This window comes from Mya arenaria, chromosome 6 (genome assembly GCF_026914265.1).
Source record: "Mya arenaria isolate MELC-2E11 chromosome 6, ASM2691426v1".
Lineage (NCBI taxonomy): Eukaryota > Metazoa > Mollusca > Bivalvia > Myida > Myidae > Mya > Mya arenaria.
The window spans coordinates 9,129,337-9,153,820 of record NC_069127.1 but is presented as its reverse complement, the minus strand read 5'-3'; the positions used below and the strand labels follow the sequence as shown (position 1 = coordinate 9,153,820).

Here is a 24,484-nt window from a genome sequence, read left to right as displayed (position 1 = left end):
GTTAAGGCTCATGTGGGCTCCGATACAGCCATTACTTGAAGATGACGTGAACATGACATTCTTACTGATATCATTTCAGTACATCCAAATGTGTTCATTGTGTTTAAGTTGAATGTGACACATATGTGACTCAATGAAAAGTACAGATGGTAGACTAATTATCCTAATTGAACACATGTTGTATATATGTGTAATGCTCCATTAGAATTTTGAATATTGACTTTCCTATTTGTATATAAAATGCATATCTCCTACAATTAGGAAATAAACATATTGAATTGAATAGAATTGAAAGCGACATGCGTACTTTTGCTGTAGTCGTTTGTGACATTGAAGTATTTTAAAATGTTATAGTTATGCATAGGCTCCGGTAACTCAAATTTGAGGCAATGCACTCATTATGTATCTGTTTACAATTATCATGTAAATTGTATATTTTATGTACATTCATAAGATTGAAATAAACTATACACACTTTTATCTATAAAGAAATAAATTGAACTCGTAATTTGTATTTTTCACGTTTTTTTCTGACTTGTTTTATTCATGATCGTATGAGAACAGATAAATGTTACAACAAGGTTGAATAGGGCATATAGTGATATCGTATGTTCCTGAACTGCATTCAAACATATCACCTATCTTACATACAGACTAAAAAGTTAACGTAGTACAAAGAATTACCGATTCTTCATGTTGACACGGTATCCAGTTTTCATCTACAGCATACTTAGAACAATTTGTATGCGTCCACTACTACTACTACTACGTATAATAGTAACATCACGGTCCATCGAGAATTTCGAGAGCTGTTGTGAACATGTAAGTTAAGTGATGAAGCCTTTAATCACTTTAGCAAGTTAACAAATTTTGATTTCATATGATTCTGTATAACGTTGATAGAAAGTTTAAACCCTTTAATTTTCACAATCACCATGTCTACCATCATTTGGTTATGCAAAATGACCAGTGTCAATGACATTTGTTTTTTTTTAGAAAACTGGATAAAATAGCACTCCTTCCATCGGAACTTCTTATGTAGCATTGACAATATTAGAATGTTATGTCAGTGTTTGGGTGTGATGGCGCAGTCGCAGCTTGAATCCACCTGGATGTAGCCCCAGTCGTAAGAGGCCATTTCCGGTCGCCATATCAGCGCCATCACGTATGACTGCCGGGGGACGCACCTAGACAGGTACCTGAAATCAAATGTAAGCGCCGAATATTCGAACAAATATACAATGTATTATCCTTGTGGAAACGCGTCCGCCTAATCAGCACCATCAAGAACGATTAGCGTGAAAAGCATTCAGACAGGCAAGTGCAACCACAGAATATAACAACAAAAGCCTTGCGAAACAACTCCTACGCTCGGCTATTAAGGCAAGAGGTATTGGTCTTGCTGCATTGTCTTTGGCAACATGTTCTATTTGAAATGAATTTTAGTTACTGCCAATGTTAAAGTTTTTGCACGCTGACGACGCCGATGCTTACAACAACCAAAGCTATCTCATACTTCCTTTCGAAAAACATACCACCTTACTAGTTTACGGGTGATACTACGTTATTGATATAGCCTGCATAAGCTGAAGTGACGTACACGTAGGTAAGTACAGCTGAATGCGAAGTGAAGCCATGCTGTTGTTTATTAATATAGCTATATCATGGATGGCAGTTTGGATAATTAATGGTGAAACTATATATTATTACGTATGTAAGGTTATATACCATGTTACATAAAGATCACGATCACTGACCGATTCAGCCAATTACAAGTTGAATAGTCCCGACGGAGTGACTTAAACTTCCGTGTTCGGGAAATACTAACATTTGCGTGTTGATTGCGTAGCAGCATTGTGGGCAATTCTCTCGTTCCTGAAGACGGCGCTGGTCGCACGTGACCGTGTAGAACCACTGGAAGCGGTCGCTGGAGTCCAGGGGCTGGAACACCTCCACTTCCGTCCCGTTCATGTCCCGGGCTCGCGAGATCAACTCCCAGCTTATCTTAACTGGGCACACTGACTGTGCCATGCCCATGTCAAACCGCTTCTGCGTCAAAAAATGTATTTCAAACATATTAGTAACAATTGTCTTCCCTATTTTACTCTGTTCTTATCCAACTTGGTCGTATAAGTTAAGTGAGAGAGACAGACAGACAACACGCCCACCAGATTATACTTAATCTTACTATTTTTAAGGTTATTTGCAATAAGTATTCACATGAATTAAATGATTTTTTATTATAGAGAGTGACGTAAGAACATGTAGGAATTCCATTAAAATTCAGTCCAATTCGAAAGTTTGTGAACGTTTATTTACTACATCAGGGTGTGGAATCACGTGACTTCAACGGGGTTCTCACATGTGTTACCACGGTTCAAAACCGATGTAAACAAGCAAGAAAGTGACACTAATTTCTAAATAACTTTTTTGAGAGAAAAGATAAGAAAATATTTCTTAGCATATTAAAGACTTTGCTATTTTCTGCTTCTACAAGTGTGAAATATTTTGGATTTGCTTGTATTTTAACGATGGAATCCTTGGCCAAAATTTCAATTCGACGGAATTTTGTAGAACGATGCAACGCTGTGTGTGCCGTGATTCTTTGTTTTGTACATATTTCTTAGTTATTATTAATAGTTAAATAGAGATTCCACCTGCGATGTCTGGTTGGTAATATACTATTCTATGGCGTCAAAGCCATCACCCCCCCACCCAGATCAAAGATAAAAAACCGTAATGAACTACTCTGCTATTGTCATCAAAAATTGCCTCCCTTGTTGAAGACTGTCATCTCTAGCACAATAGAAACATTGTCATATGGTATTATTTGAAATTTTAAATCTTTTGTAAACCTTGTTTTCGCATAACAAACTAGGCTCGGGTTGGGATGAACCTTTCTCCCACATCAGATAAGTAGATCCAACAATATAACCATGCTAGAAATTCTTATCTTGCCCACGGGCGAAGATAAAATGCCCGTATGGAACACCTTTTGAATGGTCACCACATTATAATTACCTCCCTTGTTGAAGACTGTCGTCTGTAGCATCATGAAAATCTTGTCTTGTGGTAATATTTAGAACGCTAATTAATTATATCTCGCTTCAAATGTCACCATAAAACAGTTTACACGCACCTTTCAAGAAAAAATGCTTCACTCTCCTTAGAACTATTTAAAGACCGATTTGACTATTAACATAATCTATATCACTGCGTACATATCCATGACAATCATGATTTATCGCATATCCATACGCAATTATTTTCACTAAGTACAAAAGAGTTCCGGCAAAAAAACATTTTTACTTAAATTTGTTTAACTGAGATGGGAGAAAAAGCATCTACCATAGCCGCTCGTGTAAGATAGGTTCATCCCGACCCTCGCGCCGGTAAACCTCGTTTCCGCAAAACACCCTACGCTCGGGTCGGAAGGAACCTATCTTACACTCTCGGCCATGGTAGATACTTATATTCTTACACGAAAGTCCATGCAAGATACAAATGATCATCTTACGAGAGAAGTTCATTTTCATGGTAGTCAATTTCTTTGTCAGTGCTTCTTATTCTTTCCTGTTTTCTTCTGGATAAAGATATTTTGACCATTTTCGAAGCAGGTTTAACTGGAGTGTTAGCATTTTTATGATTAACCTTAGGAATGGCGATTTTGTTATTGAATGTAATCAGTTCTTGGCTGTTGATTTTCTTTCACTTTGGAACGTACTAAGGACGGGTTTGGCTGTTCAAAGTGTATTTTGCTGTCCATTTTATTGTATTTATTACTGTATCCATTTATCTTTGTAAACATTTGGTGAAACTACAGAGGCACAATGAGTATTTGGAAGTCTCCCTTTGATGGCCTTCAACATAAATTGAACATTTTCAAATCGATCAAATTGATATAAATTCATACCATTAATAAGAGTTTTGTGTTGTATACATTCTCGTCACAATTAAGAGAGCAAAACAAAGTATACAATAGAATAAAATAAGTATGTTATGATACGTTTGTTAAGCATACCGATTTAAACATAGTCGGCTTTATTTATATGAGAAGAAGATTTAAGTTCACGTTAACTGCAGCACATATAACATTCACATTTACAACAGCATTTCTTGAAAACTCGATATTAATTGAAAAAAAAAAACTATAAAAAAAACATTTAACGAACAATATGTTTATGAAACTATTGAGCAAAACTAACTTTTTAACGCATATCTGATTTATAAACTATTACTAATAACTAAGAAATATGTACAAAACAAAGAATCACGGCGCACACAGCGTTGCATCGTTCTACAAAATTCCTTCGAGTTGAAATTTTGGCCAAGGATTGAATCATTAAAATGCAAGCATATCTAAAATATTTTATACGTGTAAAAGCAGAAAATATCATAGATTTGTATAGGCTAAAACATATTTTCTTATCTTTTTTCTAAAAGAAAGTTATTTAGAAATTACTGTCACTTTCTTGCTTGTTTACATAGGTTTTGATCCGTGGTGACACATGTGAGAATCCCGTTGATGTCACGTGATTCCTCATCCTGATGTTGTAAATAAACGTTCACAAACTTTTGAATTGGGCTGAATTTTAATGGAATTCCTACATGTTCTTACGTCATCCACTATAATAAAAAATCATTTAATTCATGTGAAATACTTATTGTAAATAATTGTATATATTCTTTCAAAATCACTCCTATTCTAGATTGTTTTCCATACAGTACTTACTACAGGTGAAACCAATACAAACCAATCAGACTATTCACAATACATGTGGTATAGACTACGATATATTCACCACTTCACAGACATACCATTATAGAACAAACACACAATGTCTAAACAGCTAGCTAGCAAGGAGGCCCGGCCCGAGTTAAAAACTGCATTGTTTAACTGTTTGGTATCTATGTTAGATGTACATCTTTAAGAACTTAAATTTACATGTAATAATGTGTAACGAATGGTATTAGTATGTTATTCATAACATGTGATTAATTGGCATTTGCCTATTAAGTAATAGTTATTACTAATGTTTGATTTTCTAAAACTTCAGTTCGGCTGGCGGGCGCGGAAGGTCTCTTTAATGGTCAGCACAGAAGCGCTAACTTTATAATAACCCAATTCATAAAACCAATTAATGACTTAGTGGAATTTTGGAGGTTGTTTTCTTCAGGTGCTTTCTAAATTATTAAAAGGGGAACACACTTATACACTAAAATCGTTAAGGCATAGGTGGCATAGGTGGCACTATCACTCAGAAATAGTGGAACAACCTTTTTTGGATATAATTATATTGTACTTAGTTTACACGGCAAAAAGTCACGCGACAATATCGATATTCGAAAATAACTAATCATCAGTCACGATGTTTTTGACGAAATGTAAACCATTATCTCTTCTACCATGTTGGTGAAATACTTTTTATTATTCATTTACAGGGTCAAAAACATATTTGATATTGGTTGCATTTTGGCTTCAAAAGTTACAACATTTTTGTTATTTCCATATGAAAACAGCAAAGCCAATTTTCAAGACTTTCTTTTTTTCTTGTTCATACATGATTGTGATGTTATTTGTCGAATACAATTTACTTGACATAGATTGTGTCATATACATTCTTAACCAAAATGCCAAATCTGAAATACGACGTCATTCATTTTCGTGACGCACGTATGATGTATGCAATTTTGATTCTGTGGGTATGACTTGCAAGCAACATAATGAAACTACTCAATCTATCCCTAATTGACGTTGTAAAATAAAATACCGTGGACAGCGTTGTTAAAAATGGGCCTATATATTGTTCAAGGTCCAGTTCCAATTAAGAAGACCACTTCCTGTCAGTATCAGTGTCGCTAAGAACATACAATACCGCCCTTACATTATGTACATCCAGCCATTGTCAGACGGCTCTTTGTCGTTAAATCAAGGATGCTAACTGAAAGTCACGTGATCTAGCGTAGAAACCATTACTATTCACACTCATTCTGCATGAACATTGCTATTTACTAAGAGGCAGAGTATGTTTTGACCGTCGATAAAATACCTCTATTTTTGTGAATAACAATATTTTTTATAGGCTACGTGTCTCAACGTACGAACTATTTACTGACTTTACGCAAATTTACGTAATCTTACGTCGATGTAATGAGTGCAATGCATGGTACCATGTCATTCTTAACATTGTGTTATAATATTGTCAATTCATTAGACATTGTTCTTGACATTTATGAAATGTGTACTTTTAATGGACAGTTATATACCATGTTCAGGTCGAATGTACCTTACACTAATTGTTCAGTTGTATGCCACGTTGAGGGTCATTGTACCTTACATTGATTTTTCAGTTGTATGCCACGTTGAGGGTCATTGTACCTTATATTGATTGTTCAGTTGTATGCCACGTTGAGGGTCATTGTACCTTACATTGATTGTTCAGTTGTATGCCACGTTGAGGGTCATTGTACTTTACATCGATTATTCAGGTGTATGCCACGTTGAAGGACAAAGTACTTTACAGCGATTGTTCAGGTGTATGCCACGTTAAAGGACAGTGTACTTTTCAGCGATTGTTCAGGTGTATGCCACGTTAAAGGACAGTGTACTTTTCAGCGATTATTCAGGTATATGCCACGTTGAAGGTCAATGTACTTTACATCGATTGTTCAGGTGTATGCCACGTTGAAGGACAGTGTACTTTACGGCGATTGTTCAGGTGTATGCCACGTTAAAGGACGGTGTACTTTTCAGCGATTGTTCAGGTGTATGCCACGATGAAGGTCAATGTACTTTACAGCGATTGTTCAGGTGTATGCCACGTTAAAGGACTATGTACTTTACACCGATTGTTCAGGTATATGCCACGTTGAAGGTCAGTGTACTTTACATCGATTGTTCAGGTGTATGCCACGTTGAAGGACAGTGTACTTTACATCGATTGTTCAGGTGTATGCCACGTTGAAGGCTAATGTACTTTACATCGATTGTTCATGTGTATGCCAAGTTGAAGGACAGTGTACTTTACATCGATTGTTCAGGTGTATGCCAAGTTGAAGGTCAATGTACTTTACAGCGATTGTTAAGGTGTATGCCACGTTGAAGGTCAATATACTTTACACAGATTGTTCAGGTGTATGCGACGTTGAAGGACAGTGTGCTTTACACTGATTGTTCAGGTGTATGCCACGTTAAATGTCAATGTACTTTACAACGATTGTTCAGGTGTATGCCACGTTGAAGGTCAATGTACTTTACATCGATTATTCAGGTGTATGCCACGTTGAATGACAGTGTACTTTACAGCGATTGTTCAGGTGTATGCCACGTTAAAGGACAGTGTACTTTTCAGCGATTGTTCAGGTGTATGCCACGTTGAAGGTCAATGTACTTTACAGCGATTATTCAGGTGTATGCCAGGTTGAAGGTCAATGTACTTTACACCGATTGTTCAGGCGTATGCCACGTTGAAGGACAATGTACTTTACATCGATTGTTCAGGTGTATGCCACGTTGAAGGCTAATGTACTTTACATCGATTGTTCATGTGTTTGCCACGTTGAAGGACAGTGTACTTTACATCGATTGTTCAGGTGTATGCCAAGTTGAAGATCAATGTACTTTACAGCGATTGTTCAGGTGTATGCGACGTTGAAGGTCAATGTACTTTACACCGATTGTTCAGGTGTATGCCACGTTGAAGGACAGTGTGCTTTACACCGATTGTTCCGGTGTATGCCACGTTGAAGGTTAATGTACTTTACATCGATTGTTCAGGTGTATGCCACGTTGAAGGTCAGTGTACTTTACATCGATTGTTCAGGTGTATGCCACGTTGAAGGACAGTGTACTTTACAGCGATTGTTCAGGTGTATGCCACGTTAAATATCAATGTACTTTACAACGATTGTTCAGGTGTATGCCACGTTGAAGGTCAATGTACATCGATTATTCAGGTGTATGCCACGTTGAAGGACAAAGTACTTTACAGCGATTGTTCAGGTGTATGCCACGTTAAAGAACAGTGTACTTTTCAGCGATTGTTCAGGTGTATGCCACGTTAAAGGACAGTGTACTTTTCAGCGATTGTTCAGGTATATGCCACGTTGAAGGTCAATGTACTTTACATCGATTATTCAGGTGTATGCCACGTTGAAGGACAGTGTACTTTACAGCGATTGTTCAGGTGTATACCACGTTAAAGGACAGTGTACTTTTCAGCGATTGTTCAGGTGTATGCCACGTTGAAGGTCAATGTACTTTACAGCGATTGTTCAGGTGTATGCCACGTTAAAGGACTATGTACTTTACACCGATTGTTCAGGTATATGCCACGTTGAAGGTCAATGTACTTTACATCGATTGTTCAGGTGTATGCCACGTTGAAGGACAGTGTACTTTACACCGATTGTTCAGGTGTATGCCACGTTGAAGGACAATAAACTTTACATCGATTGTTCAGGTGTATGCCACGTTGAAGGCTAATGTACTTTACATCGATTGTTCATGTGTATGCCACGTTGAAGGACAGTGTACTTTACATCGATTGTTCAGGTGTATGCCAAGTTGAAGGTCAATGTACTTTACAGCGATTGTTCAGGTGTATGCCACGTTGAAGGTCAATATACTTTACACCGATTGTTCAGGTGTATGCGACGTTGAAGGACAGTGTGCTTTACACCGATTGTTCCGGTGTATGCCACGTTGAAGGTTAATGTACTTTACATCGATTGTTCAGGTGTATGCCACATTGAAGGTCAGTGTACTTTACACCGATTGTTCAGGTGTATGCCACGTTGAAGGACAGTGTACTTTTCAGCGATTGTTCAGGTGTATGCCACGTTAAATGTCAATGTACTTTACAACGATTGTTCAGGTGTATGCCACGTTGAAGGTCAATGTACTTTACATCGATTATTCAGGTGTATGCCACGTTGAAGGACAGTGTACTTTACAGTTATTGTTCAGGTGTATGCCACGTTAAAGGACAGTGTACTTTTCAGCGATTGTTCAGGTGTATGCCACGTTGAAGGTCAATGTACTTTACAGCGATTATTCAGGTGTATGCCACGTTGAAGGTCAATGTACTTTACACCGATTGTTCAGGTGTATGCCACGTTGAAGGACAATGTACTTTACATCGATTGTTCAGGTGTATGCCACGTTGAAGGACAATGTACTTTACATCGATTGTTCATGTGTATGCCACGTTGAAGGACAATGTACTTTACATCGATTGTTCAGGTGTATGCCAAGTTGAAGGTCAATGTACTTTACAGCGATTGTTCAGGTGTATGCCACGTTGAAGGTCAATATACTTTACACCGATTGTCCAGGTGTATGCGACGTTGAAGGACAGTGTGCTTTACAGCGATTGTTCAGGTGTATGCCACGTTGAAGGTTAATGTACTTTACATCGATTGTTCAGGTGTATGCCACGTTGAAGGTCAGTGTACTTTACACCGATTGTTCAGGTGTATGCCACGTTGAAGGACAGTGTACTTTACAGCGATTGTTCAGGTGTATGCGACGTTGAAGGACAGTGTGCTTTACAACGATTGTTCAGGTGTATGCCACGTTAAATGTCAATGTACTTTACACCGATTGTTCAGGTGTATGCCACGTTGAAGGTCAATGTACTTTACATCGATTATTCAGGTGTATGCCACGTTGAAGGTCAATGTACTTAACATCGATTGTTCAGGTGTATGCCACGTTGAAGGTGAGTGTACTTTACACCGATTGTTCAGGTGTATGCGACGTTGAAGGACAGTGTGCTTTACAACGATTGTTCAGGTGTATGCCACGTTAAATGGCAATGTACTTTACACCGATTGTTCAGGTGTATGCCACGTTGAAGGACTGTGTACTTTACAGCGATTGTTCAGGTGTATGCCACGTAAAAGGACAGTGTACTTTACACCGATTGTTCAGGTGTATGCCAAGTTGAAGGTCAATGTACTTTACAGCGATTATTCAGGTGTATGCCACGTTGAAGGTCAATGTACTTTACACCGATTGTTCAGGTATATGCCACGTTGAAGGTCAATGTACTTTACATCGATTGTTCAGGTGTATGCCACGTTGAAGGACAGTGTACTTTATACCGATTGTTCAGGTGTATGCCACGTTGAAGGACAATGTACTTTACATCGATTGTTCAGGTGTATGCCACGTTGAAGGCTAATGTACTTTACATCGATTGTTCATGTGTATGCCACGTTGAAGGACAGTGTACTTTACATCGATTGTTCAGGTGTATGCCAAGTTGAAGATCAATGTACTTTACAGCGATTGTTCAGGTGTATGCGACGTTGAAGGTCAATATACTTTACACCGATTGTTCAGGTGTATGCGACGTTGAAGGACAGTGTGCTTTACACCGATTGTTCCGGTGTATGCCACGTTGAAGGTTAATGTACTTTACATCGATTGTTCAGGTGTATGCCACGTTGAAGGTCAGTGTTCTTTACATCGATTGTTCAGGTGTATGCCACGTTGAAGGACAGTGTACTTTACAGCGATTGTTCAGGTGTATGCCACGTTAAATGTCAATGTACCTTACAACGATTGTTCAGGTGTATGCCACGTTGAAGGTCAATGTACTTTACATCGATTATTCAGGTGTATGCCACGTTGAAGGACAGTGTTATTTACATCGATTGTTCAGGTGTATGCCACGTTAAAGGACAGTGTACTTTTCAGCGATTGTTCAGGTGTATGCCACGTTAAAGGACAGTGTACTTTTCAGCGGTTGTTCAGGTATATGCCACGTTGAAGATCAATGTACTTTACATCGATTATTCAGGTGTATGCCACGTTGAAGGACAGTGTACTTTACAGCGATTGTTCAGGTGTATGCCACGTTAAAGGACAGTGTACTTTTCAGCGATTGTTCAGTTGTATGCCACGTTGAAGGTCAATGTACTTTACAGCGATTGTTCAGGTGTATGCCACGTTAAAGGACAATGTACTTTACACCGATTGTTCAGGTATATGCCACGTTGAAGGTCAATGTATTTTACATCGATTGTTCAGGTGTATGCCACGTTGAAGGACAGTGTACTTTACACCGATTGTTCAGGTGTATGCCACGTTGAAGGACAATGTACTTTACATCGATTGTTCAGGTGTATGCCACGTTGAAGGCTAATGTACTTTACATCGATTGTTCATGTGTATGCCACGTTGAAGGACAGTGTACTTTACATCGATTGTTCAGGTGTATGCCAAGTTCAAGGTCAATGTACTCTACAGCGATTGTTCAGGTGTATGCCACGTTGAAGGTCAATATTCTTTACACCGATTGCTCAGGTGTATGCGACGTTGAAGGACAGTGTGCTTTACACCGATTGTTCCGGTGTATGCCACGTTGAAGGTTAATGTACTTTACATCGATTGTTCTGGTGTATGCCACGTTGAAGGTCAATGTACTTTACACCGATTGTTCAGGTGTATGCCACGTTGAAGGACAGTGTTCTTTTCAGCGATTGTTCAGGTGTATGCCACGTTAAATGTCAATGTACTTTACAACGATTGTTCAGGTGTATGCCACGTTGAAGGTCAATGTACTTTACATCGATTATTCAGGTGTATGCCACGTTGAAGGACAGTGTACTTTACAACGATTGTTCAGGTGTATGCCACGTTGAAGGTCAATGTACTTTACATCGAATATTCAGGTGTATGCCACGTTGAAGGACAGTGTACTTTACATCGATTGTTCAGGTGTATGCCACGTTAAAGGACAGTGTACTTTTCAGCGATTGTTCAGGTGTATGCCACGTTGAAGGTCAATGTACTTTACAGCGATTATTCAGGTGTATGCCACGTTGAAGGTCAATGTACTTTACACCGATTGTTCAGGTGTATGCCACGTTGAAGGACAATGTACTTTACATCGATTGTTCAGGTGTATGGCACGTTGAAGGCTAATGTACTTTACATCGATTGTTCATGTGTATGCCACGTTGAAGGTCAATGTACTTTACATCGATTGTTCAGGTGTATGCCAAGTTGAAGGTCAATGTACTTTACAGCGATTGTTCATGTGCATGCCACGTTGAAGGTCAATATACTTTACACCGATTGTCCAGGTGTATGCGACGTTGAAGGACAGTGTGCTTTACATCGATTGTTCAGGTGTATGCCACGTTGAAGGTTAATGTACTTTACATCGATTGTTCAGGTGTATGCCACGTTGAAGGTCAGTGTACTTTACACCGATTGTTCAGGTGTATGCCACGTTGAAGGACAGTGTACTTTACAGCGATTGTTCAGGTGTATGCCACGTTAAATGTCAATGTACTTTACAACGATTGTTCAGGTGTATGCCACGTTGAAGGTCAATGTACTTTACATCGATTATTCAGGTGTATGCCACGTTGAAGGACAGTGTACTTTACAGCGATTGTTCAGGTGTATGCCACGTTAAAGGACAGTGTACTTTACAGCGATTGTTCAGGTGTATGCGACGTTGAAGGTCAATGTTCTTTACAGCGAGTATTCAGGTGTATGCCACGTTGAAGGTCAATGTACTTTACAGCGATTATTCAGGTGTATGCCACGTTGAAGGTCAATGTACTTTACAACGATTGTTCAGGTGTATGCCACGTTGAAGGTCAATGTACTTTACACCGATTGTTCAGGTGTATGCCACGTTGAAGGTCAATGTACTTTACACCGATTGTTCAGGTGTATGCCACGTTGAAGGTCAATGTGCTTTACACCGATTGTTCAGGTGTATGCCACGTTGAAGGTCAATGTACTTTACACCGATTGTTCAAGTGTATGCCACGTTGAAGGTCAATGTACTTTACACCGATTGTTCAGGTGTATGCCACGTTGAAGGTCAATGTACTTTACATCGAGTGTTCAGGTGTATGTCACGTTGAAGGTCAATGTACTTTACAGCGATTGTTCAGGTGTATGCCACGTTGAAGGACAGTGTACTTTACATCGATTGTTCAGGTGTATGCCACGTTGAAGGACCGTGTACTTTGCATCGAGTGTTTAGGTGTATGCCACGTTCAATGTCAATGTACTTTACATTGATTGTTCAGGTGTATGCCACGTTCAAGTTCAATGTACTTTACAGCGATTGTTCAGGAGTATGCCACGTTCAAGGTCAATGTACTTTACATCGAGTGTTCATGTGTATGTCACGTTGATGTCAATGTACTTTACATTGATTGAGTTACACTCAAAAGAAACCAATTGGTATTTGTGACATTGATACAATGCATGATATGCTGTGCAAGGACATGTCATTACACATAGTTCTTATGAAGATAAATACTTAGGCCTACCTCATTTGAGTATTTTCTGTCTATTGCTTGCTTATATTTGAACAAACCTTGCATAAATCATGGCAGACGTCATATTTCTCATTTGTATTTTCAGTTTAAGTTTTAAATTATCAAAGTTTTGGCAAACAAAATGCATCACCAAATTATCTCACGGCCACAGTAGTTTATCAAAGTGGACGTTCCTGTTCTTATATGGATGTATCGTAGATTTGGTGACATTGAACTTTTGAACTTGGTACTAACGATTTTTTATTTAAATATTCGAGTAGGAAAGATTTTATATGTTCAAGATATAATATATATATAATATATATTTTATAAACTAGCGCTATCGCAGGACTTTGTTGACAATTACAACAAAATAATTACCGGCGTAAATGGAGCAAATATTGAAGTGCGTTTCTGTAAGAATGAACATATGTTACTATAAAGCAAAAACTGCATGTGCAATTAAAAAAGATCAGAAACCACTCATTTGATCTGCGTTAATTTCTCAACAAATTGTGAAAATAAACAAGAGGACCATGTTGTCCTTATATCGCTTACCTGGGCATTTAATGTGAACAATAGACGATCAAGAAACATTACAATTTATTACGAAAACGACAAATATCGGACTGAATGTACATGACTTCGTTAAAGTTAAAAACGTTGTTAATAGTAACGTTATAGGTTTTAAAGTTAAAATAGTTTACGATATGTTCATATTTCTTTTATTTAAATGCATACAGCAGCAGCAGTTATCTCGAACCTTGTTAAAAATGTGCCCTAGCAACTAAGATTTGAAACTTAACAATGATGACGTTAACAAATTTCTGGCCCAAATTTTTCGAAACTTCTTAATAAGCTTAACAGGCTTAAGTAGCTTATTTCACTAAGGCAATGTGCATACTTAAATTGGATTTTGATGAAAGAAAAATAATTTACTGTGACTACCATAATGATTATTCCTATCAAAAGCATAAAAACTCTTAAATAAATAAATATTACGCAAGTTATTTGAATACAAAAAATGTCAGCTTAGCTTAATCCTGTTATAAGGGACTTAAGAAATTTCGAGAAATTGGTGCCTGGCGTGTATATGGCACAGACAGGTATCATACAGCTATAGTCACATATTTTGGCACGATATGATAAATATTACATTCAACATTTTAAGTGATAATTAACAGTAAACAACATTCATATTTTACCGAAACAGACAGCTCCCCTGCTGCTTCATCCCAATCTACCGGAAGAGGCGGCGGGTTGTGACCGTTTACCATCATGCGCCTGTTCATGAGTGCCGGATGTGCCTTAAATGTGGAGTAAAGACCGCGAAGATCCATTTGGTTCCGTTTGAAATCTTCGTAGTTGTTGTGGGTGCTTCCCGAGTGTCTACCTTGCATTTTTTCTAAGAAAAGAAGATACAATTAGAATGAAATCGAGTCAAAACGGCCGAATAAGACCAGCACTAATTGGCATTATTGTCGATATACCAGATATTATAATTGTTGTGTTTTTGTTTTATTCATTCATACTTGTGTTCATTATTTATGGTATTAAAATATACTGTTGCGTCTCACAGAGGGTTGAAAATGAATGGTGATGATGGGTTAACAATTCCTAGGACAGTAAATGATGTTTTATCTAAATTTATTGATTAATCAAAGTTAAAAATAATTAAAATATTTATATTATAAACTTCAAGTGTTTCTTTCATCTATTTGGTTGAGACACAATTTACGTATATTAGATTTAGAAATAGAAATAGGACAAATACAATTTAATTTGCATTTAGCGTTGAGCTAAGGCAATTTTGTGGTAAGGGTCTCCAAGTCTTAAAATGCAGGACGGGTAATCGACCTGCACCGTACCATTCAAATTGTAAACAAAAAAGCCACCATCTTGGATGTAGAAAGGAAATGTGTTGTGATTTCTCCGTTTAAAGAATTAACTTAAGCAGAATGTGTGCCACTGTATTATTACGTTCATTACGAATATTCCTAGTCTATGGTGGCATATAGCTGCTGTAATTAAGGATACCGACTGGTCAAAGTCTAGTGGACGTTTGATTGTGAGAATAAAGCCTGACTATTATTGTGTCTCATACCTTTGCAGAGCTGCATGTGGAAATGTTATCAGGTACTGAGAAAGGATATGTAAAAACTGGTAAGAACCCGTGAACGGCGTTAGGCTAATAGACCAGCTTATATAGTTTTACATATCCTTGAATGTATTGTTTCCCATTTAGTTCGATTGTGAAGACAGCTGATACAAAATACTCACAAACACACTTACTTTTACTAATGACACTCATTTATTTGAATGTTTATATGCTACTTAAATGAGTTACCAAGTTAAAACAATGGTGTCATTGGCTTACTCATTCCAGTATAAAAAATTCACCGACAAAAATGTCATTCGTCATTTACAAGGGGGGGGGGGGACTTTTACTGAAAACTAGTGCTTACCTTGTCATGGAACACTATAACTATGGTTAGCCAACAAAATTACTTTCTAGGACAAATACAGTGAGAAACAGCAAAACGCACTGCATTTTACCCTGTAAACTCATTTCGACATTACACGTTGATCCAAACCATACCAACGTAACTTTTGTCCTAAAATTGAGTTTGAACTCGATGTAGGTAGCAACCAATTTGATGTGAGGAGCAGGTTCACAACTACATTACTGCTTCGAGTCTATTCTTTAAACAGAAGAAATAACCAGAAACTTACATTTGTTCATCCATTGAGCTGGCGCCTTTTTTGTTTACAATTTGAATAGTATTAAACCCCCGCCCCCTACCCCCCAAAATGGTTAATGTTTGTTTAATGGTCCCCATTATTCACAAGCATCATGCATTACAGTGAATACATTGTTAGTTATAAAGGAAGAAACTGCCATGAAACGGTCAAAGCAGAAATTACATTACAACTGTCACACAATTGGTCAGGTAATTTTAATGTGAAGTTAAATTTACAACTTAAGCATTTATGCCATTCAATTCAGTGATGATTTGCAATTGAAAGTGTTTATTTAAAGTGTTGTCGAGATGTGTGTGGTGATAGTTAAAAGGGAACGGCTGACAATAGTTGACAAATTAGTGAACAATTATATGAATGATTATGTTTACTGAACGTCAATTATCTTCAATCTGCACGATACTGAATTATTTAAAAACAAGGATGCCATGATGGTCCTACAGGCATATTAGTCCCCGTAGTACAATAGCAAGAGTATTGAACAATTATGATAGAAGGAAATCAATGAAAGTTCAAATGATTGATTTGAAGGAACACGAATGCATGTGATGAAAAGAGTTAGATATTATGTCTCGATAAAAAAGATTCTATGTTCCAGACGTCCATACAATGAATCCGTGTTAGTATGGATGACCAGAAACAAGATGTGAAAACACTTTGTAGAGGATCACCAGTCAGCGATCCATGCACCTATGTACGGTTGGAGGCCTCTGGAATCAGACAGAGTTTAGACTGTATCAGTTTTTTGAATGAGGCCATATGTAATGCTCAAATGATAATGCCTGTTTCATGAATGATTTTAGCCGTAATCTCAAAAATCATAAATCTGTATAAACGTAGCAACATGTTGATTATTTTCTACAACTGTGAGTTCATTTTTGAACACTGACTGAAGTTTAGTGAACATATGTAGCAAATAACGATCATATGGCACTAAGATAAATTCTTTTTACTAGAATCTATATTGAAATACAAGTCCCCACACAAACTTTGTTATTGCGAGATAGTCAATGAACAACTATTTCCTGTTTTGTATGGCAAAGCTATTTAAAATGCTCAGAACTATTGTTAGCTATGGCAGCTGTGGACAGAGGGCAGGTGTTACCGACAAAGGTGCTCTGAATAAAAAAAACCCATATAATTTCTCACATGTTGTATATCATGCGCAGTTTTCTGAAGAATTAAATTTGTATTCATCATAGTTTATTTGTTATTTAATTCCTGGTTCTCACCTTTCTCATCAGTTAGAAATATGTGATAAGTGTGAATACCTTGAAAAAATGACAAATGAGCATTACTACAATGATATATATGGTTTCGTACTTAAATAAATTCATTTATATGACCTCCTTACGGTAACATGAACATGTTCACTTAAAGTGAATTGTCGGTTTTATTTACAAACGCGTACTTTTGAACCAATATTTTTTTCTAGTGTTGACGTTTTTGTACCCTTGATGATTAATTTCATCTTACGTGTGAGCTTTGTAACGTCGATGTTTGATTATGGTGCTTAAGATCGTAGCTGAAATGTTTTAAATGACGGGGCGACAAGGCAACAATTGGCGGGACATATATGGCGCATTGCCGCCGCGTCACATGGCGCATTGCCGCCCCGTCACATGGCGCATTTTCGCTTATCTACGTGAAAACATGAAAACACAAAATCTCAGATATCCGCCTTCCTAGAATGCCAGGGGCAAGCCCAGGATTTGACGTTTGAGGGGACGTAACTTAGGGCCGTAACCTTTTGACTTGCGCCCCTTCCTCAGAACAGAAATTTATTTGATTTAAAGCTGCACTCTAACAGATTTACCATTGTTACAACTTTTTAATTTTTGTCTTGGAAAGGGCAAATGTTTGCGTAAATATCTGCAAACCAATGATATAAAACTGCTGACAAAACCTCAGATCATAGATTTTCATATTTTTGTTTGAAAATTAATGTTTTATGGCTTAAACCGTTATATTGGTTAGTTACCGTTACTAACCGTTACTAACGGTTTAAGAAGAATGCATAAAACATCATTTTTTGAACTTAAATATAAAAATCTGCGATCTAATTTGTTTTCAGCAGTCTTATATAACTGGTTTCCATGGATTTTCGCACAAATTGGCTCTTTCCAAGACAAAAAAATAAAAAAGTTGTCCAAACGTTCAATCTGTGAGAGTGCAGCTTTAAAGTGTTGGCAGAGGGGTTCGGGGGTACTCCCACAATAAATTTCTAATATTTTCTAGTGCGAAATGGTTACATTTTGAGCGTATCTAATTGTTTTCTTCTTTATTGAGTTTGATGACATTATAAAACACATGTAAAGTGCGTCTGCGGTGGTTTAAGCATGGTTTTCGTGTCTGATTACGAAAATGTAGTAAAACACAGTATTTTAACATAGTATTATACACTATATATTTTACATAAATAATGAAAAGGGTACCGGAATCCCCCCCCCCCCCAAAAAAAAAAAATGTATTGTTTGCAATATTTTCTATTCTAATGTTGGTTATATGCGGCGGTTTTAATTTCCTAACTCTGTCTTGGCTGTAGACACTTTTTGGTAAAAGATATTTGTTTACCTGATGCTAGTTCATGCAACATTTTAGAAATGATTATTCGAACTCACAGGTTGTTATTGATTTACTCAGGCAAATGTTAAAATAAAAATCTTATTGGATTTTCAAAATAATAGAAACGTAATTAATTCTTATTTTCCACCAGATCAAATCGAGTACAATACATTTAAAAAAGAGTTGGCCGGAGTCATTAGCCATAGATCGAGAATAATAGGTTAAGTACTACTATCCACCATTATAATATGATGTAGGATTAATATAAAGTATTAGAGTCACATATCTAAAACTGTGGAAGTACTTCGTTCCGCAAACTCCAAAATCGCCCAAAGTGTAAAATCGTTTTTCAAGGGCAAATATTAAATGGGCGTAGGTCACAAAACATGTTTATTCCATGCATAACTTCACATCATGGTGGTAATATGTACCATCCATGAGAATCATACCTCTTTAACTGTGGGAGAAGTTTTCTCTAAAAACTGTAGCCAAAAGTGTAAAAGCCATATTCAAGGGCACATTACTCTAAGACGAAATGACCGTTGGTAACGGAAATACCACCAACACTTCAACCTGTCATGGTGGTAATGTGTACCAAGTATCAGAGTGATAACTCTTAAACTATCGCTGAAGTTCGCGCCACAAATGATTCCCATATTAATAAATCGGAACCTATTCATTAAACATGCGTTAAAAGCAACCACAAATCACAAGATCAATGACAAAAGTACACCCTTATCTTAGAGCGGTCTATCAATCAAGCCATCTATCAATCAATTCACTTCGAAAATAAAGTGAGCAATCCCTTTGTTTATATTTATTGAATGAAGCATTAAGTTGAATATGGTCAATGCCACTTTCTTCTAAATAGTACAAAACTATGACATATTTTTCATGAAGACAGTGCATAGAAATCAACAAGTATCAAGTCTCGAAAATGTGTATAAACTAGCTTGAGTAAACATTAAGGTGGTTAAGCCGACATGTTTATGCTATTATGAAGGCTCTGCTTCAACCACGGCAGCAAAAAGGATCTAAAAATCAACATTTAAAAAGATTAGATGAGACAATATATTGTAAAATAGTATGTTTTAGCGGAAATGCTAATCAGACTCAAAAGTCTCGCTTCTCAAATTTGTAAACATCATATTCTTCGAAGGTTTCCTTGTTTGCTTTGGAATCTACAAACTAAAATTTAACAAAAAATAACGCGAGAAGCCAAACGACAACAAAGCCGAAAAAGATGTGAATGTGACCTTAAACAAGGTGTTTTATACATTACCATCATTATCAAAAACCTCACTTAACCCGTTGCAGGCTCACTTTATGTATACCCCTGATACTAGTATATAAGTAAGATCTTAAAGTAATGTATAAGCTGATTTTTTTAATCGGAACAGTTAAATTAACTCAAATCTATATCATAAATATCCTGAGTAATTGTTCTTTTTTTCAGGTATGAAAAATTAATATAAACATATCAGTAAGAAACAATATCAGTATGTCATCTGTTAATTTGTTGAAGTATTGTTATGCACAGTCGCAACAAGGGAATGAACTCCTGCTGTTTCCTTTAGTTTCATTACGGAGTAGGATTATTATTTGTCCCAGGTTTCATATGACCTGTACAGTTTAGTGATTTGTAACCTAAAAATGTGCATTTTTACTTTAGATTTAGTCAGGTAATCACGCCCAGCAACGACCTACCATGAAGTAGCATATTCAGAAATTCACTCGAAAGAAAGACATTATTATGACTGGCCCAGTTCTTAACAAAATAAGTGCGGCCGTCGCTAAACGCTTCTTTGTGATTTTTTTCGTTTGATAAGCTACGTTCGCATTGGTATAGAATATTTGTATGTATGTATTAAGAAAAATGCATTGTCTTCGATAAGATTTGTTTCCGATAGTTGGATATATATTATTGATAAATTGCTTAAAATTTGCAAAATACAAGTTATATAATATATTCCATCCATCATTATCGTACATACAATCTGTAGTATTTAAATCATTTCACGTAAAGAGATATAGAATGTATAAAATGTTCTACTAACCGATATAACAAGTAACACCACCTTGCTCAGTTAATTTGCATACTATTTAAAAGAGCATAAATCTACTGAGGGAAAACATACTAATCATAATGGATTTTCACTTAATTGGGTCATTCAACCAAACTCATTTCAAACGGTATATTACTTGGTCACCATTTTACATGACAGTGAATTCGACTAAGAATAACATACTTTATCGCTTAAAGTCCGATTTATCAGTTTGGCCAGTTTGTTTACATTTTAGAACAAAGAAGTAAACAAAAGATTGAATTATACCTCTTGAACGTGTATTTCCTTATGATGTAATAATCAAAAGGTCGACAAAATTATATGAAGCATTTCTCTATTAAAAGAATGCTTAAATTACTTACAAAAAAATAATATGTTGACAACTTCGTCTGCAACGTCTACCAATTTGGTATGTGTGTACTTTATAATATTAAGCGGGTTGCGCACGTTTTCGTGTGTTCATGCAGACTGTATGAATTAATACAGGAATGATCCAGAGAAATATCCACGAAACGCGCAAGACTAAAAGTCCGTTTGCCGACTTATTAAAATAAATTGCTTATTGAAAATATGTTATTGAATTGAATTTATTTCTAACCTGCGTAAATTCATAAATGTTTTCTTTTTCATACTCCAAAAATGCAAATAATGGGGCTTTAAAGATATGTATCGATCATTTAAATACCTTGAATGTGTTTAACATAGATATGAAAAGGTAAAATTGTACCTACCTTTCGGTTTGAATTCTTCAAAATTGTCCGGAGATTCAAAAAAATCAGTGCCTTTGCTTTCAATAAAGAAAGAAAATACTAGCCGAACAGAGAGAAGACACACGTAAAGGGTCCTCCAAAAGACACAGCAGTTGATGTAATGCATACTTGTAGAGATCTCCCGGAGGAACTGGCCATCTTCAAAGCAACGTGCAGTTATATACTGGTTTGTGCCAACAATTATTATCAATAATCGTGACATGTGTCATGAATCAGGGGCGGCTCCAATAAGGAGCGCAACCTTTTGACAAGCGTCAGTCCTTCAGAACAAAAAAAGAATGGTTTTAAATGTTTGCAGAAAGGCTTTGGGGTACTCCTGCAATGAAATTCTGATCATTTCTAGCCCGAAATGGTGCTTTTTGGTTGTATTTTAGTATTGTTTTTTTTTTTATCCGATATCGACAACAAAAGTAAAGCTAGACGATTTGTTTGTGTTAATAGCGAAATGTTGACGTGTTCTTTATTAACTATAGATCAAATGTTCATTCGTCCGTCTGTCAGTCTGTACTTTGATTGGTTTGACTGTTCCTTGGCCAAATGTCAGATTGCCTGACTATTACACATTGGTATTATATTGCTGAATGTTGGCATGCAATCGTATACAAGGGAATTTAATTTCAATCTTAAACACTAATATAAAATATACCATTATTTGTTTGTAATCCAAAACCACTGTCGGTCCGAGTGTTTCTGTCTCCCTTCTTCCTGTTTGTTTCATATCCGTATGTCTCCCTCCTTTAGTCTATCAATAGTCTACATTTAGGGGAGCACCGAGAAAAGTGAGCCCCATTTCTCATGATCTGTAAACTGGTTGCTCCCTAAAGATGTAGTTATTTATTGAGGTTTTTAAGGGGAAGGTGCATAGTGGCATTAACAGCTCATTCGAAAAAGTCGTTGCGAAAGTGTTCTATCAAACTTGTGAAAAGTGTGCTTAGACACCAAAGGGACCAGATGATGCAATAGCAAGAAAACAGACAAATGTCAAAACAACTTGCATAACAATGACATAAGGACAAATGCATCTTTCGCAGTGTCTGCGCATTTTCCAATTCGAAATTTACTTGGTTGTAACCATGTAAATCGCAGTAAATTTAAAATAAAGCGTCGGTATATTTATGCACTCATAAACAGATATTATTTAAACTGGGAAACAATTATGCGCTATTTTAAACGGGGAAACTCAGATGAGACAGCAACATGATTCTTGCGTTTATTCTTTTTATCTTGTAAAATGATGTGTTATCGGCCTCCTACTAGCTCGCAATGACAATCTTAGGCTTGTTTTGAGGAAGTACTGTAAATGCCGATTATTGGACCATCTGGTGTCTAGTCCATTTAACAAAAAAAGACTTACAAAATTGTGAATAATTTGATAGTTGACAAGTTTGATATTTTCTACATGGGTAAATTGTCCAACAAGAACAAACATTTCACAATCGTATTTTTTGTTTGTTTATTCTATGGTCTAATAGAGCTAATAGCAACATATACATGGCGTAAACAGTACAAATATACAAGTTTACCGGTACATATAGTATAATCTCTCTTTCGCAGAGGAAGTGCTGTAAATCGGTAGTATTTAACTCGTGTGTAATGTTTAAGTAATCTAAATATGTTGGCTCAAATGGACTCGTTGACAATGTATAGGCTGTATGCTCTCTTGCTGTTATTTGTTTGTGATCAAGTTAATTTATCTGAGCGGTTGTGCATGCTATGATGATTGTTTCGATGACCATAAGCTGTATATGCTTGTATCTAAATAAATGTTCTATTCTGTTCTGTTAAGCTGTATAGGATCAGATAGCGAAGATTCGTTTGAAATGTGAACAAAATGTTTAGTACAATGATACAATATCATCAAAAGATCAATTAGAGCTTTACTGTTTACACTTTTCTGCCAATGTAACAGAACATTTTCGGTTTTGCCGGACAAGCTTAATAGAGTTATTCGATTTGTTTTACTTGAATATACAAAGTTCTACTGAAATGAGTATCTGCCAGAATTGTTTAGTGTTTTTCATAACAGGAAGTAATCTAACAAAATTCCAGCAAAGTTCAAAAAAGATAAATCTTTGCAAACATAAATTCCGTGAGTTAGACTACAAAAGAACTGTTATTAAATGTTTTATGGCAATACTTTATACGTCATATTTATGTTTTCCCACTAACATTCCGAGATGGCATTGCTTGCGTGATTATTGATATTAGAAATGTACAATACAATTTTTTATATGCAGAAATAATATTTATAAAAAGGTTAAGAATAAAAAATTGTTCGTATATCACTTCAATTGTATTGTGCACTCTTGACAATGGGGTAATAACCGCCGTTCTATCTTTCTGTCCTCATCGAGAAGTACACTGAACCTTTCATTTTACAGAGCGATCGCATGAAAGTTTTATTTTTCAGAAGGAGTTCGCTGAAAGTTTTATTTTTCATAATGGTCGACCTTTTTTCAGAGTTGTCGACTGAAAGTAGAGGGGTCGAGCATATAATTCGAGGATACAATCGGATCCTGTGTATATGACAGTTATTAGTCGTCATTAGTAACATACGTGCAGAAATGTGTGCCATCGGTGTTCTGCTCGTTGCAATAATGTAAAAAATAACCTCGGACACTATCTGCTTTAATTTACCAACAATGTAATGCAAACTGAACATAAATAAATCATATACTCTTCAGCTCGATATCCTAAAATGTCTGTATGTAATATCTTTTTTAAGTTATTAAAATTTTGGAATAATTTATTGATTTTTACATTTAAAATATAATCTCCACCACGTTAAACATGACGTTTCCCCACACTCCCACACAGCACACACTCTCCTACATCAAGATATTAGTTTATGAATTCACATGAACGTGAGTTGTATCAGTAATTCCGAATACATCACTGCACAATACTATTAATATAATGATTATGTAAATAACTTCTTAGTTGCATAAACCTATTTAAAATTACTACTAAATGTCAAGTGAAGCTTTACACTGTTTTGTACAGTGTACAATTGTAGATTCAATAGTT

General features: G+C 36.5%; 1 protein-coding gene across 1 annotated transcript; it reads right to left on the bottom strand.

Annotated features, from left to right (window-relative positions):
• Positions 1-913: 913 nt before the first annotated feature.
• On the bottom strand, positions 914-21,562 carry LOC128236532 (venom nerve growth factor 1-like). The gene is made up of 4 exons (XM_052951441.1): positions 21,419-21,562; positions 14,502-14,701; positions 1,829-2,049; positions 914-1,199 (listed from the first exon to the last, which is right to left on the bottom strand). Exons 2-4 carry the CDS (start codon positions 14,694-14,696, stop codon positions 1,067-1,069), a joined length of 549 nt encoding a protein of 182 aa, XP_052807401.1. The 5' UTR covers positions 14,697-14,701; positions 21,419-21,562; the 3' UTR covers positions 914-1,066.
• Positions 21,563-24,484: the final 2,922 nt, after the last annotated feature.